At 51.5% G+C, this 13719-nt stretch overlaps 1 protein-coding gene across 3 annotated transcripts in view; it reads right to left on the bottom strand.

Annotated features, from left to right (window-relative positions):
- SNX29 (sorting nexin 29) overlaps nt 1-13719 on the bottom strand; it is a 566190-nt gene that overhangs the window by 427767 nt on the left and 124704 nt on the right. For all 3 annotated transcript variants that reach the window (XM_061152859.1, XM_061152861.1, XM_061152860.1), the window contains one exon: nt 2293-2356. In XM_061152859.1, the coding sequence (XP_061008842.1) occupies nt 2293-2356 (64 nt within the window). The remainder of the gene's footprint in view (nt 1-2292; nt 2357-13719) is intronic.

The following is a 13719-nucleotide window of genomic DNA, read 5'->3' as shown; positions in this document are numbered from 1 at the left end:
CTGTTCAGAGGCTGCCAACCCGGAGTCCACAGACTCAAGTCCTAGTTCATTCATCCTCCACAAGGCTCTGCAGAAACCACAGTTCACGTCCATCTCGTACAAACTGCTTTGAGAAGCTACCCAATTCTGCTCGAGCCTCTGCGTCGTAATTAGGATGAGCCCGGGGGAACCACTGGAGGCCTGGCTCTGAGAGCCTGTGGGTTTGGTGGTTTAAACCAAGGGAAAACAATGAGTTGAGCCAATCGCAGGCACACCCCCTCCCAGACACCCCACACTGAGGTGTACATGCTCAACTGAGACGTTTCGGCCCAGCCACACTCCGTATGAGATTTAATAAAGGAAGGGCTGCCAGGACAGGCCAAAAAAAAAACCACCGGAGCCACAAACACAGAAGACGGGCTCCAGTTATCTGATGGACGACGGGAGTCTCATTTCTCCTTTGCCCACAATCTCCCACAAAGCACCCTTCACCCTTGCTCCATCACCACCTCCAGGTTAAACAAGCATACAGCCTGTCTTACAGAAATGAATAACTTGATATTGCAATGAATGTGTTTTATACTCTATCTGGAGCATGTTCACCCTGCAAACACATTCGCTTGAATATCTGTCATCTTTGGTCTTAAATAGCAGAGAAGACAGCGGCTCGTCCAGAAATAACCACAAGTTACCACCTAGAATTGAGTCTGAGCAGGGTTCTGGTGATCATCTACAGACCTCAAATGGCTATTTCTTAAAAACATTTACTAACTTGGGTGCGGCTGCCTCCTAAATCTAGAGGACACTTGCCATGAGACACCAGACACTTGCCACGAGACACCAGACCACAAGCAGTAGTATCTGAACCATCCCACCCCCACTGCTCACTGAACCTCCGCTCCAAAAACAAACACGGCATGTTTCAACGCTCCTTGAAAGCTTTGGAAAAATTCCCCTCTTGGGGCCTGGAAAGCCCCCCAACACAAACTGGCTGTGATTTTTTTTTTCTCTCTCTGGCTGGGAAGGAGAAGAAATGACCCGATAGTGACTACTGTTCTTTATAAGGTAAGACAAAACCTATGGTTTTTTCCAAGATAATGGCCCCAGCTGGAAAAAGGAAAAAGCATCCTGCAAAGTCCACAGCCTGGCACTGAGATTTACTTTCACTGGAAAAATCACACTGTCTGAAGACTCCTTTTTAAAAACACTTGTTTTTCCAAATCACATTTGTTTGCTCTTGTATGTTTCCATAAAGGATGAAGGAGAAGCTTGTCAAGCAGGGCCCAAAGCAAGTTTTAAAAAAGAGAATCAGAATGCACATCCCCAGGGACACAATTCCTGCTCAGGGGCCAAGCATAAGAGAGTGGCATGAGCGTGTACACACGTGTGCACATGCACACACATACACCCACTCCCTGACCCCCAGGCCGGCAGACTTGTGCTCACAGAGGCGCTGCAGATAACTGCAGGCAGATCCCTCTACTGACCAGCTTGTAGCCCAGACCAGGTCCTGGCGTTGGAGCGGCTCACGTTTGGGCGGCCAGACGGTAGCAACACGGCTAATAGCTGTCTGGTATCCAGCCCTGGTTTCAACAGGGAATCAAAATGAATAAAACCCTTCGGCCTCTCAGTGTCTGCAACAGGGCTTTGGGGAAAATCAAAAGACTCCACACGCCATCTTGCTATAGGTATCCCCAATTTGAGAAAATGTTAAGTACGCTAGTGCTTGGAACGTGGTGGACAGAACCTCAATGAAGGGTTAGCTGCCGCTTAAGGGGGACTCAGGGTGACAGCTATGAGGATGGAGCTTCAGATGGTTGCACATATCTGTGAATACGCTAAAAACCACTGAATAGGTTTTATGTTTTATATGATATTTAAATTATATAATCTATGAATTATATGATATGTGAATTATATCTCAAAAGCTATTTTAAAAAAAAGAATTAAAAATTTAAAGACTGCTTTAAAAATTCTGTTTGTTCTAAGATAGTGTGTGATCGTTTCATTCCTTATTAACACTCAAGCCGCATTATATATACTAAAGTGGTACATCCCAGAATGGATACATGTATATACACGGCTGAGTCCTTTTGCTGTCACCAGAAGCTATCACAACACTGTTAGTTGGTTCTACTCCAACATAAAATAAAAAGCTGAAAAAATAAAGTAGTACATCTCAGAACAAAAAATCAGAAATCACTGGTCACAATTCTGCCCCTGAAGCAAAACTTCCTTCACGGTGATCTTCTCTCTGCCCCAGAGGCAGGATTTCCACGAAGGAGCGACCCCTCCAGCCCCAGCACTGGATACCTGTTCTCTTCTTCCAGCTCGTCCTTCCTGTTCATCATGGCCACGATGGCTTGTCGCAGTTCACCTAAGGGAAGAAAGCCAAGTCCAAATTAACTGGCAGATCCCGCCTGCTATACCGCCCCTCACCGGTCTGGATTATGTGCTATTTAGGGCCACTTGTCTAGACAAGTTCCCTTTTCCCTTTCAAAAATAATTCCTATACAGTCTAGGAGATCCAGTCAGCTCAGTCAATCACTCTTATTAGCCACCCAGAATCCAAAGGGGGGGCAGGATGAGAATGAATGTGGAGGCGTTTCCTTGGTGAACGTAACCAGCCGCTAAGGAAGTTACAGACTGGTGACTGCTGAGTGCTTCTCCAAGTCCCTGCTACCGGACAGCATCTGCTTTGAACACTGATATATTCCCAGTTAGAGCCAGTTACCAATCACAGGTCAGACAGCAGATCTCATGAAACTGACTTCATGCTCCTGCGTGTTCAGTCATGTCTGACTCTTTGCGACCCCGTGGGACTATAGCTCACCAGGCTCCTCTGTCCATGGGATTCTCCAGGCAAGTATACTGAAGTGGGTTGCCATTTCTTCCTCCAGGGGATCTTTCTGATCCAGGGGATCTTCCTGACCCAGGGGTCAAACCCGCATCTCCTGCATCGGCAGGCAGATTCTTTACCACTGAGCCACATGGGAAGCCCAACTGACTCCATGGTGACACAGACATGCTCAAGGTTACTGAGAGATCTGGTCTTCTTGCGCTGACTCCCATATACTGTGAAGGGGGACAGGGGCCCCTCCAACACACAATTCATAATTACTTGCAGAAGCAGCTCTCCTGACATCTTCAATGTGGGAAAGCAATTAACTGATAGAGAATCACGCCTTTAAATTCAATAAGCATCCAAGTTTTCCATCTACAGCAAGCTTACCTGTTGTCACTGTCCACCCACGGTGGACTATTTACTGTAACACTTAGATCTCAAGCCCAGGAACTTGTGAATTTCCCCCAGAAAGCCAGTTTTATTTTTTTCCCCTAACCAATCCCTCTTAGAACTGGCTGCAAAGAAGCTCACAGCCAAAGTCTCACAACCAAACTCACAAATCCAGTGCAACCCCTTGGCCATGTGGCTACCACAACGCGCCCTAACCCTCCCTCTGATCACCAAATTATCTTTCCACCTGGGGCCAATTTACATATAACCTGTTTCGCTCTATTTTTTAAACTGTTTTAATAGGCTGCTTCAAGTTCTCTCTCGGAGAGAAGTATGGTTTGCTGGTATCCTTTTTTTAGCTAAAATTCAAACTCTTCTACTTGTCAAGCTCTGTTCAAAGCCCACACTGGCGTTATCTCGTTTACTCCTTTACACACACCTAAGCAACACTAGCCCACATTGTTGGTGTACAAATGAACTGGGGAGGAGGAGGAAATGGGGGAGGATGACGACAAGATAAATGAGGACAGAGGTGGTCCCTCTGTCCCCTTACGCTCAGGGTGCCTAGGCGGAAAGAGGCCCAAAGACGCTGAGGCAAGAAATGGGTCCCAGGAGCCACGCTGTCCACAGGCGGCCACGGAGCGGGCAGAAGCCCACCATCCAGGTCTCAGAGGAAGGGAGGGAAGGATGAGGAATCACGAGGGCTCCTGCTCAGCCTCTGGGTCAAAAACAGGCCCCCCCCTGTCTTTTCTGACCCAGGACAGCCACGTCGGCATCACAAGGACACAGCTGGGAGGTCGAGGCCTGGCTTCCCCATCACACCTGTGACGGTGTGAAATCTGCGAGTCACATGGTGAGGAACCAGGCCGTCTAAGGTGCTGGTGACGAGGACGGTCTGAGGCGTCCCTCTCCTGGGGTCAACCAAGCTGTAGCCAAGGAAGATTCGAAATTCACTGGGTCGACACAAACTTACTGAGCACCTACAAGGCCGAGGAGCTGCTCTTGGTGCTGTGGGTAAAGAGGGAACAGAGAAGACCAAAGTCTCTGCCGGCAGGAGGCAGGCCCCCTCCCTAGGAGGGGAGACACACCAACCAACATGGAACAGATGGGACAACGAGACACGCTGGGAGGAAAGCCAGGTGGGGGGTGCAGAGACAGGTGGTGGGGAGGGCTGTGCTGGGAAGGCCTCTCTGGGGGCCCCAGGGGAGACAGGGAGCCTGTGTGCTGCTGGATGGAGGGAAACATTCCATGTGGCACATGCAAAGGCCCTGGGGCAGGCGTGAGCTGGGTCACACAAGGCAGGCAGGGTGAGCAAGAAACGGCCATGGGGCCCAGCCCTCAGGGGGCTTGAAGGCTTGAGGATTTGATGACAACTCCAGGGCCCGCCAGGCAAGTGCCCCGGGGACACAGTCTAGCTGGTGTCACAGAATGACTCTCCAGGAAGTGGCCTCCCAGTCCCTTCTACCAGGCCCAGAGAGAAGATGTAAAGTCACAGCTGGCGTCCAAATCTGTCCAATTCCAACCTCTGCATTTGACCCCAGGAACCAGTGGTCATCACCACCACTCACTTGCAGCCATTAAGAACCACTATTTCATCAAAATATCACAGTGACATTAAGGCAGAAGAACCAACCTGAGACGTCATGAAATAAGCTGTGGAACCATGCACCTTTCCACGTCAGAGCCAGGATGGAAGCCAAGGCGCCCTACCAACAGGGGAGGACACGGTATTCTGTGTCCAGAACCAGGGCCACTGATGCTGGGAAAGACGGAAAGCAAAAGGAGAAGAGGGCAGCAGAGGATGAGATGGCTGGATAGCATCGCCAAGTCAACGGAAATGAACTTGGGCAACATTTGGAAGATAGTGAGGGACTGGGAGGCCTGGCGTGCTGCAGTCCACGGGGTCACAGAGAGTCGGACACGACTGAGCAAGTGAACATCAACAACACAAGCATCTACTGAGCACCTGCCCGCTGGCTACAAGGCCCCTTCCCCAGGAGAGAGCCAGGCTCCCAACTTACCTAAGGGAGGAGTGTCCTTAACAGCATTTCTTAATGGAGGACAAACACACACCGTCACACGCGCCCACGAGGAGACAGTCTGTCTGACTTTGCAAGCTGAACATGACCAGGTAATGAGGGCCCTGGTTCTCAGCCTTGAACCAGGGTCTCGGCCTCTCTGAGCCTTTCTCTTGGGGGTGAACAGCACCCACCTCCCCCCCCCGCCCCCCCGGAGTGCGGTAACCTTCAGAGGGGAAACCAGGCAAGGCGGTGCTGAGTAAAGACACTGCCTCTCACAGGCAGTGGCAGAGAGCACTAACGATTTAGAAGAACTTGACATGACACTAGATTTCACACTTTTATGGTAACTGAAAACACTGGCAAATCTGTAAAAATAAAAACAACCCGGTAATCTAATTCTATGACACCATAGCCACGGGGGGGAAAAAATCCAGACTTAATACATCATTGACGACCAGCTGGGAAAAGTCTCTTTGGCTCTTTATCTTCAAGAAACCCAGAGCAGGGGGCAAGACTGCAGCCGGCTGCTGGAGACCCAGGCTCGGGAAGCTGCTCCTTCACTCCAAGGCTTGTGTGACATCTGAGTCTTCTTACAAAGACTTCTGGAGGTCTCGACTGCCCCACGCTTCTTACAGAAGCAAAGTACTGGATATGTTGTTGTTCATCATTGCAACATGAGGTTAGAAGTGATATCTTTTTTTTTTACACGAACTATTTTATAAAGCAGTTTTAGGTTCACAGCAAAATCAGGAGGAAGGTATAGAGGCTCCCCCATATACCAGCAGCCCCTGCTCATGCACAGCCTCCCTCATTACCAACACCCACCACCAGAGCCAGACGTTTGTTACAAATGATGAACCCACACTAACACATCACAATCACCACTGTTACATCAGGCTTCGCCCGTGGGGTTGCATGCTCCCTGCGTCCAGAAATCTGTTTGACGGGCTTCGCCCGTGGGGTTGCATGCTCCCTGAGTCCAGAAATCTGTTTGACGCCATGAATCCCCCATGACAGTGTCATCACAGTTTCACTGCTCTAAATATCCTCTGTGCTCCACCCGCACATCTCCCTCCCCACCAAGCCCTGCTGAAATCTCTAATCAAAGGGATCGCTCCAGCCTTCCGATCCGCAGAGTGTGCCACGTGCCTGCCTGACTTATACTAAAGAGCCACGTGCCCTGGATGTAAGTGGGATGAGAGCTCAGCAGGGCACATGTGCCTGGTGCAGACACGCCCCTGGCCAGGGCGCCTGGCACCCTGGACCCAGCAGGGCAGAAGGCTCAGGTTCCGGGGCCCTCGGTCCCTCGGCTATGCCGAGCTTTGCCTAGAGGGAGCAGCTCACCACCCACAGGCACGATCCTTGTGCTGAGACATGGGTGTCGCGCCCCCACCTGGCGTCACCAACCCCTGTACCCAGCCTCATCTGCGGACAGCAATTGGCTTGGGCCAGTAGCCTCTGAGCCGGCCTCCCTTAGCACGCCCCCCAGTGATGGGGCTGCACTATTTTGTTTCTCCCCCCCGAAAGTGAGCACCTCTCCCTGAATAAGACGCAAGCCCAACGGAGTTTTCCACTGTGCTGAGAACATGTCACCCGAAATCTCCCTCCTCATGGATGTTAAAGGCCATGTCCGAGCACAATGTCATCGCATACCAGGTCTCTGGAGCTGGCCCGTGTGGCCTGAAGCTTGACACCCAGTGAAGATCATCTCCCTACTCCCTCCTGTTCCAGCCCCTGGCAACCACCCTTCCACTCTCTGCATTTGAGTTCGACCATTAGATTCCTCATATAAGTGGAATTACACAGTGTTTGTCCTTCTGGATCCAGCTGATCTTACTTAATGTACTGTCCTCCAGGGTCATCCACGCTGTCACCTGTGGCAGGAATGCCTTCCTTTTTAAGGCTGAATAACACTCCAACGCATCGTTGTTTCATGGATTTCCTCGTGTTCACCACCCCCCCCCCCATCCTGATCTGATGAAACTCATCTATTCAGGCCAGGATGAAAGAAACACCTCAACCAAGAAGCCCACCATGATTCCCCTACCCCTCAGCAAGCTGCAGCGTGTCCAACAGCTAACTGCCTCTGTCTCTTGCAGTCACCTCACAACTTCTTTAAGGCACACAGCATGCCATGCCTCTGGGGTCCCCAGAGCTCTGACATGCCAGGCGCTTGTGCATGTGTGTGCATGCTCAGCCAGTCAGTCGTGTCCGACTCTCTGCGACCCCCTGGACTGTAGCCCACCAGGCTCCTCTGTCCATGGGATTGTGCAGGCAAGAATACTGGAGTGGGTTGCCATTTCCTTCTCCAGGGGATCTTCCCAACCCAGGGATTAAACCCATATCTCCTGCATTGGCAGGTGCATTCTTTACCACAGAGCCACCTGTGAGGCCCACCAGGCGCTTGGTCAACATTTATGGAAAGTAAGCGATGCAGAAAGATGATTTCTACCTGAGCACACCATCACTGAAACGGAGAACAAAGGTACCGGCTGTCACGCGGCGGGCACGCCTTCGTCTAGTGACACATGGGCGGAAGCCTCGTTTCACTCCTCACCTGATGAGGACGCGCAGAAACACAGAGCAGAGACCCACGTGGGAAAGCCAAGCTGCCTGCAGGGCCCCAGGTCACCTTCCAAACCCTAAGGACAGAGATTGCGGATACTGTCCTGAGCAGGTCCAAGAGCCAGAGAGAGAGAAAGGGCTTCAGCGGGGACCTGCCAGGGAGAAGAAGGTCGAGTGGAGGGGCGGTAGTTCCAATAGCTTCCATTCCAAGGACAGGAGCGGGACCCATGGAAGGTTGCTACCGCTAGGCCCTGGGGCCGGGGAGATCTGTGTTCAAGCCCCAGTTCAGCCATCAAACTGCTGGGTAACCTGGAGGGGGTTTCTGCCTCTGCGAAATACAAAAGAGGAATTCCCTACAGGATGTAAGAGTAAATTAAAGCTCCCTGGGGGTGTCCAGACCGCAGCAAATGCAAGGAAGTGGTTCAGGGTCCTGGCTTTCAGAGCACGATCTCTAGAGTCAGGTCCCGGGTTCAAATTCTGCCTCTGTAGCTGGGTAACCTTGGGCAAGTTACACACGCTCTCTGAGCATCGATTCCTTTATCTATAAATGGGACCTTTTCGGTCACTATCTCACACAGGCATTATAACGACCCAACGCCCAGGACATAGAAAGCATTCAGCAAATGTTACTGATCACCATAAATGAGTGCCTGTCCCTTCCATGGCAGGGACGGGGACAAGGCACCAGTGACTGCCCAAGCACAGCTGGATTCAGCCCGGCACATTTTCAGGAGTTACAGGGCTTACTGCGCTCCTGCAGACCTCAACCTTGGGAAATGAAAAAGGAGTTTTTTAAAGTGGTCTATGCCCTAGGGCAGCAGACTAGATAACAGAATTTTATGAGCCATCAAACCAGCCCAGCACGGGCAACGTGGGAAATCAGACCCGGAGAGTGAGATGTCGGTTAGAGGGACCACAGAAGTGAGGTCGGGGCTGTGGGCTTTTAGGCCTGGCCTATCCAGTTGGCTCAGTGGTAAAGAATCCACCTGCCAATGGAGGAAATGCAGGTTTGAGCCCTGGATCGGGACGATCCCGTGGCGCAAGAAATGGCAACCCACTCCAGTATCCTTGCCTAGGAAATCCCATGGACAGAGGAGCCTGACGGGCTACAGTCCATGGGGTTGCAAAGAGTCAGACAAGACTTAGCAACTGACAACAAAAACAATGTGGGGATCCCAAATACTGCCACTCGGAATTATGCAGCTGAAAAGTGTACAGTCTGTGGGGGAAAGAAAATTGGAGGAGGAAGGGTTTCCCAGGAGGACCTAGAAAACATGAATGCCCTTTGGGCAAAGAACAGCCACGACTAGCTGCAATGAGACATCTTGGCCACAAGTGCACTTTGCAGGGGCCACAACTGGTCCACATGGAAGCCACAGAAGCAGGGGGACAAGCATCGCTGCTGAGTCACAACATCCTCCCATCATAACCCTTCCCTCCCTGGTCCTGCATGCTATGTACCCCCAGACACAGGTCCTATGTCAGCACCAACATCTGAATGACAGGGGACAGAAACACAGGTCCGGCAGGACTCGGACACTGTGAATCTTCAAAAAGGATCATCCCCTTAGTCTTCCCTAAGTTACCCTAACAGAACACTCCTGGTGATGGAGAAAAAGGCAACAGCCTGAGAGCTGGTATCTTCCCCCAGCCAACACCTCCCCCCCCACAAAAAATCGCTCTTTTGACAGGCTTCAACTTGACATGGGCATTCCAGGTGGTGCAGTGGTAAAGAATCCACCTGCCAATGCAGGAGATACAAGAGACCCGGGTTCAATCCCTGGGTCAGGAAGATCCTCTGGAGAAGGAAATGGCAACCCACTCCAGTATTCTTGCCTGGGAAATTCCATGGACAGAGAAGCCTGGCAGGCCACAGTCTAAGGGGTCACAAAGAGTCAGACACAACTGAGCAAATGAGCGCGCACACACACACACACTTTATATGCATTCACTTTGCTGACTTTTCTGGGATAGGTAACACCAAGGGGTTGATTTTCCTACATCATGTAAACAATCTACTTTCTCCAAGCTCACGGACACACATCAGCAGAAGTGCTGCCTAGCTTGTAATTTTCTCTCCTCTCCAGGCACGCGCATCCCATGATTTGTTTAGTCTCTACCATGGTGATTCCCTCCGTCTTTATTACCTGCCACCGCACATGTTTTGAGGGACAGCAGCGCCCAGCTGAGTCAGGGGCTCTCCCTCCTAAGGCTGAAGGGCAAAGACAAGAAATGTCTCATGCTTGGCTTCGGAGAACTGAACAGCAAATCCAGTCAAAAACACGGGGAGAACGTTAACCACGGGAAATCAGTCTGGGTTAAAGAGCATTTGGAATCACTGCAGAAAGGATGGTTGTTTAGTCGCTCAGTCGTGTCTGACTCTTTGCAACCTCGTGGACTGTAGCCCACCAGGCTCCTCTGTCCATGGGATTCTCCAGGCAAGAACACTGGAGTGTGTTGCCATTTCCTTCTCCAGGGGATCTTCCCAACCCAGAGATCAAACCTGCATCTCCTGTATTGGCAGGTGAACTCTTTAACCACTGAGCCACCTGGAAAGCAAAAGGGATAAATTGGTTCATAAATGTTGCCAGGGAAGGGAACCATTTTGGGAGCAAGAAACAAGACTTAAATCTCTGTTGTTACTATATATCAATATAAAGTTCAGAGAGAGTAATTTAAATATGTGAAATGCAGCAATAAAAAACAGCATAAACATGGAAACAAACATTTATGCCATCTTGCAGCAACAGCGGCCCATGTCAATATGCAAGTGAAGAACAAGTCGATTAAGGAAATGATAGTTTTGTTTTTTTAACTTTTGTACCTTGAAGGCCAATCTGACAGAAAACTGGTCCATTGTGGAAACTAAGCTCTTCAAGGCAGCGAACGGGCAGAGTAGGAAGAACACAGGTTTTCTAATCAAGCCCCAGATCCCACCGGTCTCCTGGGCCCCTTCTCCCTTCTCCATTCCCACAGCTGGAAAAAAAAAAAAATGGCACTGGTTTAGCCAGCCGTATGGGACAGGGCGGGGCACAGCACCAGTTTTCCTGGGTCACAGCCCTGCCGTCCGTTCTCAAACCGTCTGTCCTGCGGGCATGCCGCAGCGGCAGAACTGAGCTATAAGGATGCAGTCTGCAGGGCCGCACGGCCTAAACCACTGACCATCAGGCCTTTACAGAAAAGACAGAACGCCCCCAGGAGCTCCGGCCCCTACTCCCCACCACAGCCTTCTCCCACTCGGGCCCTCCGCGGTTAGCGTGCGGCCTGCCAGACACAGCGGCGATGGTGGGGCCCGAGGGCTGGAACCATTCACAGACTATCATGGATGCAACACAGCAGGGGCCTGCTGCTGTCTTAGACACTGCGGATCCCGCTTGCCTCTCCACTGGTCCCCTCGGCTTCACCTCTGTCCCTGCAGTGGGCCCGGTTCGGCCCCCTGCCCTACATCATCTTCTACCTACGACAGTTCCCTGGAGGTGAGCCAGCCAAGGGCTTGGAGCTCTGGGCGTCCGCAGGTTGAAGGCAGTGCTGAGACCCAGGGTGGCTGGCCGACTCTGATAGAGACTTACAGAAGTTTGGGATGGGCCACCGTCTCTGATCAGGGATACAGGAGGATGGGAGCAGAGGCAGCTAACCTGAGCACAAACGGTTCTAAATCGCTCTGCCAGGATCCGCCTGCTGAGAGCTTAGCCAAGGACAGGGCGCGGGGCCCAGTTAGTCGCCAGGCACAGAGGCCTCGCCAGGGACATGTGAGATGCAAGCCCCAGACAGAAACCCAAAGAGAAAAGCCAATAAAGCCCCTTAGGGTGGGGCAAGACCACTCAGCACAGAGAGAAGGCTGAGTTTTGGCCAAGTGGCTGACATTGGAGATGTCACGCATGAGCCACAGTGGCAAGTGGCCTGGCAATGGGACAGGGGAACCCGGACTCTGAACAGAATCCCCGTTGAGCTGGTGAACTCACCACTGGCCGGCCTGGTCTCTGGCCATACTAGTACTGCCAAGACAGCTCTCTGGGATCAGCCAGCAGAGACTGAGCAGCCCCAGAAATGAGGCAGGCAGGCAGGAACCCAGCAGCCAGGCCACCAGGAGCCCCCATAACCTCCCCTCTGTGGTTCTCACCTGAGAGGTTCTAAGTTCCAGCCCAACAAGTCAAGGAGAGCTCGCGATCCCTACTCTCCCTAAGCCCCACTGCTCCATTCTCACCACAAACACTCCACCCATCAGGATGAACTCATCCTTCTGCAGGTGTGGCTGACAGAGCCCCGCCCCAAAGCCTTTGGGGCCCCTGAGAGCAGGGACCCCAGGGCCCGGCCCGGCCCCTGGGCATGGCACCCATAAGACTGGGAGAACGAACCCAAGGCTGGATGAATAAGCGGATCATTAATCAACGAGCGAGTGACTGACTGACACCCACTGCTAGAATCTGCCCCTCACCTCCTGGAACCCAGCACGGGATGGGCTGGGCAGAAATGTCAGGCATGTTTAATAATAAGTTTAAGGCCTCACTTAGAGGAACTACCTACCAGTTCACGGCTGCAATTTCCTGCCCCAGTGACGGGGATTCAGACTCACTTTTTTCCAATAGGTGGCTCATGAATGGATACACATAGGAAGGAAGAGATGGGATTCTTATATATCGTGACTATGACCTAGAACTGGGCGAGCCTGCAAAACCATTCCCCCGCCCTCTGTCGACACACGAATCCCTGACTTGAAACAGATGACCAGAGCAGGGGCCAGCCACCAGTGGCCAAGCACCCGAACAGAAACAAAGACATTACAGGGAACGCTCCACTCACATGATGAGGGTGGGCGTCAGAGGCTGCTTGAAACAGTGACTTTAAGGGAGGGGAAGAGAGCCTTTGCACCTGCAGTCCACAAAGGCCTCCCAGGAGGGAAACTGTCTTGAGATCAGCTGATCTTTAATTCCCTTTTCAAGATTAAAGGGAGAAAACTCGATGGCTGCAGCTAGACATCTGGGCGTGTGCACACATGTGCAAGCATACGCACGCGCTGGCTCCCATATACATAGATCTGGGTAATAATTCTTTGGCTTTATATAGCCTCTTTTTTCAAAGACCTCAAAGAGCCTTTACAAACACTCCCCTGGGGCCCGTACGTGGTGATATTTAAAGAGAGGGCTGGTGAGGGCACATGCACAGAAATAAACAGTGAGTGCTCTTCTGTGAATATATACTTAACCTACGCTGCCATTCTCCAAACTTATAACCGCTTTTTATATCTTTTTCTGACTACCCACTCCCGTTCTTTTTATCTCAAAAAGAAAGGATGAACTATATTGAGCTCCAAAACATAACTTTTTAAATCGATCTCGGGCCCATTTGAGCTCTTTGTTCTGTTTCTCCTTCCTGCCTCCCCTTTTCCCCTGCCCACCCAGAGTTTCTGTTTTGCAGTTGGTTATGAAAAAATTAAAATGCCTCAGGATATGTTCCCAGTGTTCAGATAGCCGGTGGCTGCTACGCGTCGTTTCCTGTATACCCAGCAAGGCGAAAAGCACTTAAAATACACAATCTCACTGAATTCTCACAACCTCCCTGAGAAGCAAAGTGTACTACGACTTTTATGTGAGTGAGGAAACGGAGGCCCAGGGAAGCGAAGGGCCTTGCCCCGGGCCACACCACCAGACCCAGGTGTGCTCAGGTCCCCGGGGAGCCTGTCCCCGGCTGTGCTGCCAGCACCAGGCCTAGCCATCATCCCCTACGACGGAGTGCACACCCTCAAGACTCAACCAGCTCCCAGCGTACAGCCTCCAGCAATTCTCCCAACCTTCCTTTGCCCTCCCCAGGAAAATCAGGAATCTGATGAAATCCTGTCCCCTAAGCCCTTACCCCATCCCCACTTTAAAACAATTATTTCTACATAATCTGGAAATGAGAAGAAATGAGAAGAAAAGGTTT

The sequence above is a fragment of the Dama dama genome, chromosome 10 (genome assembly GCF_033118175.1).
Source record: "Dama dama isolate Ldn47 chromosome 10, ASM3311817v1, whole genome shotgun sequence".
In the NCBI taxonomy this organism is placed as follows: Eukaryota; Metazoa; Chordata; class Mammalia; order Artiodactyla; family Cervidae; genus Dama; species Dama dama.
This window is presented reverse-complemented; position numbering and strand designations above follow the sequence as displayed.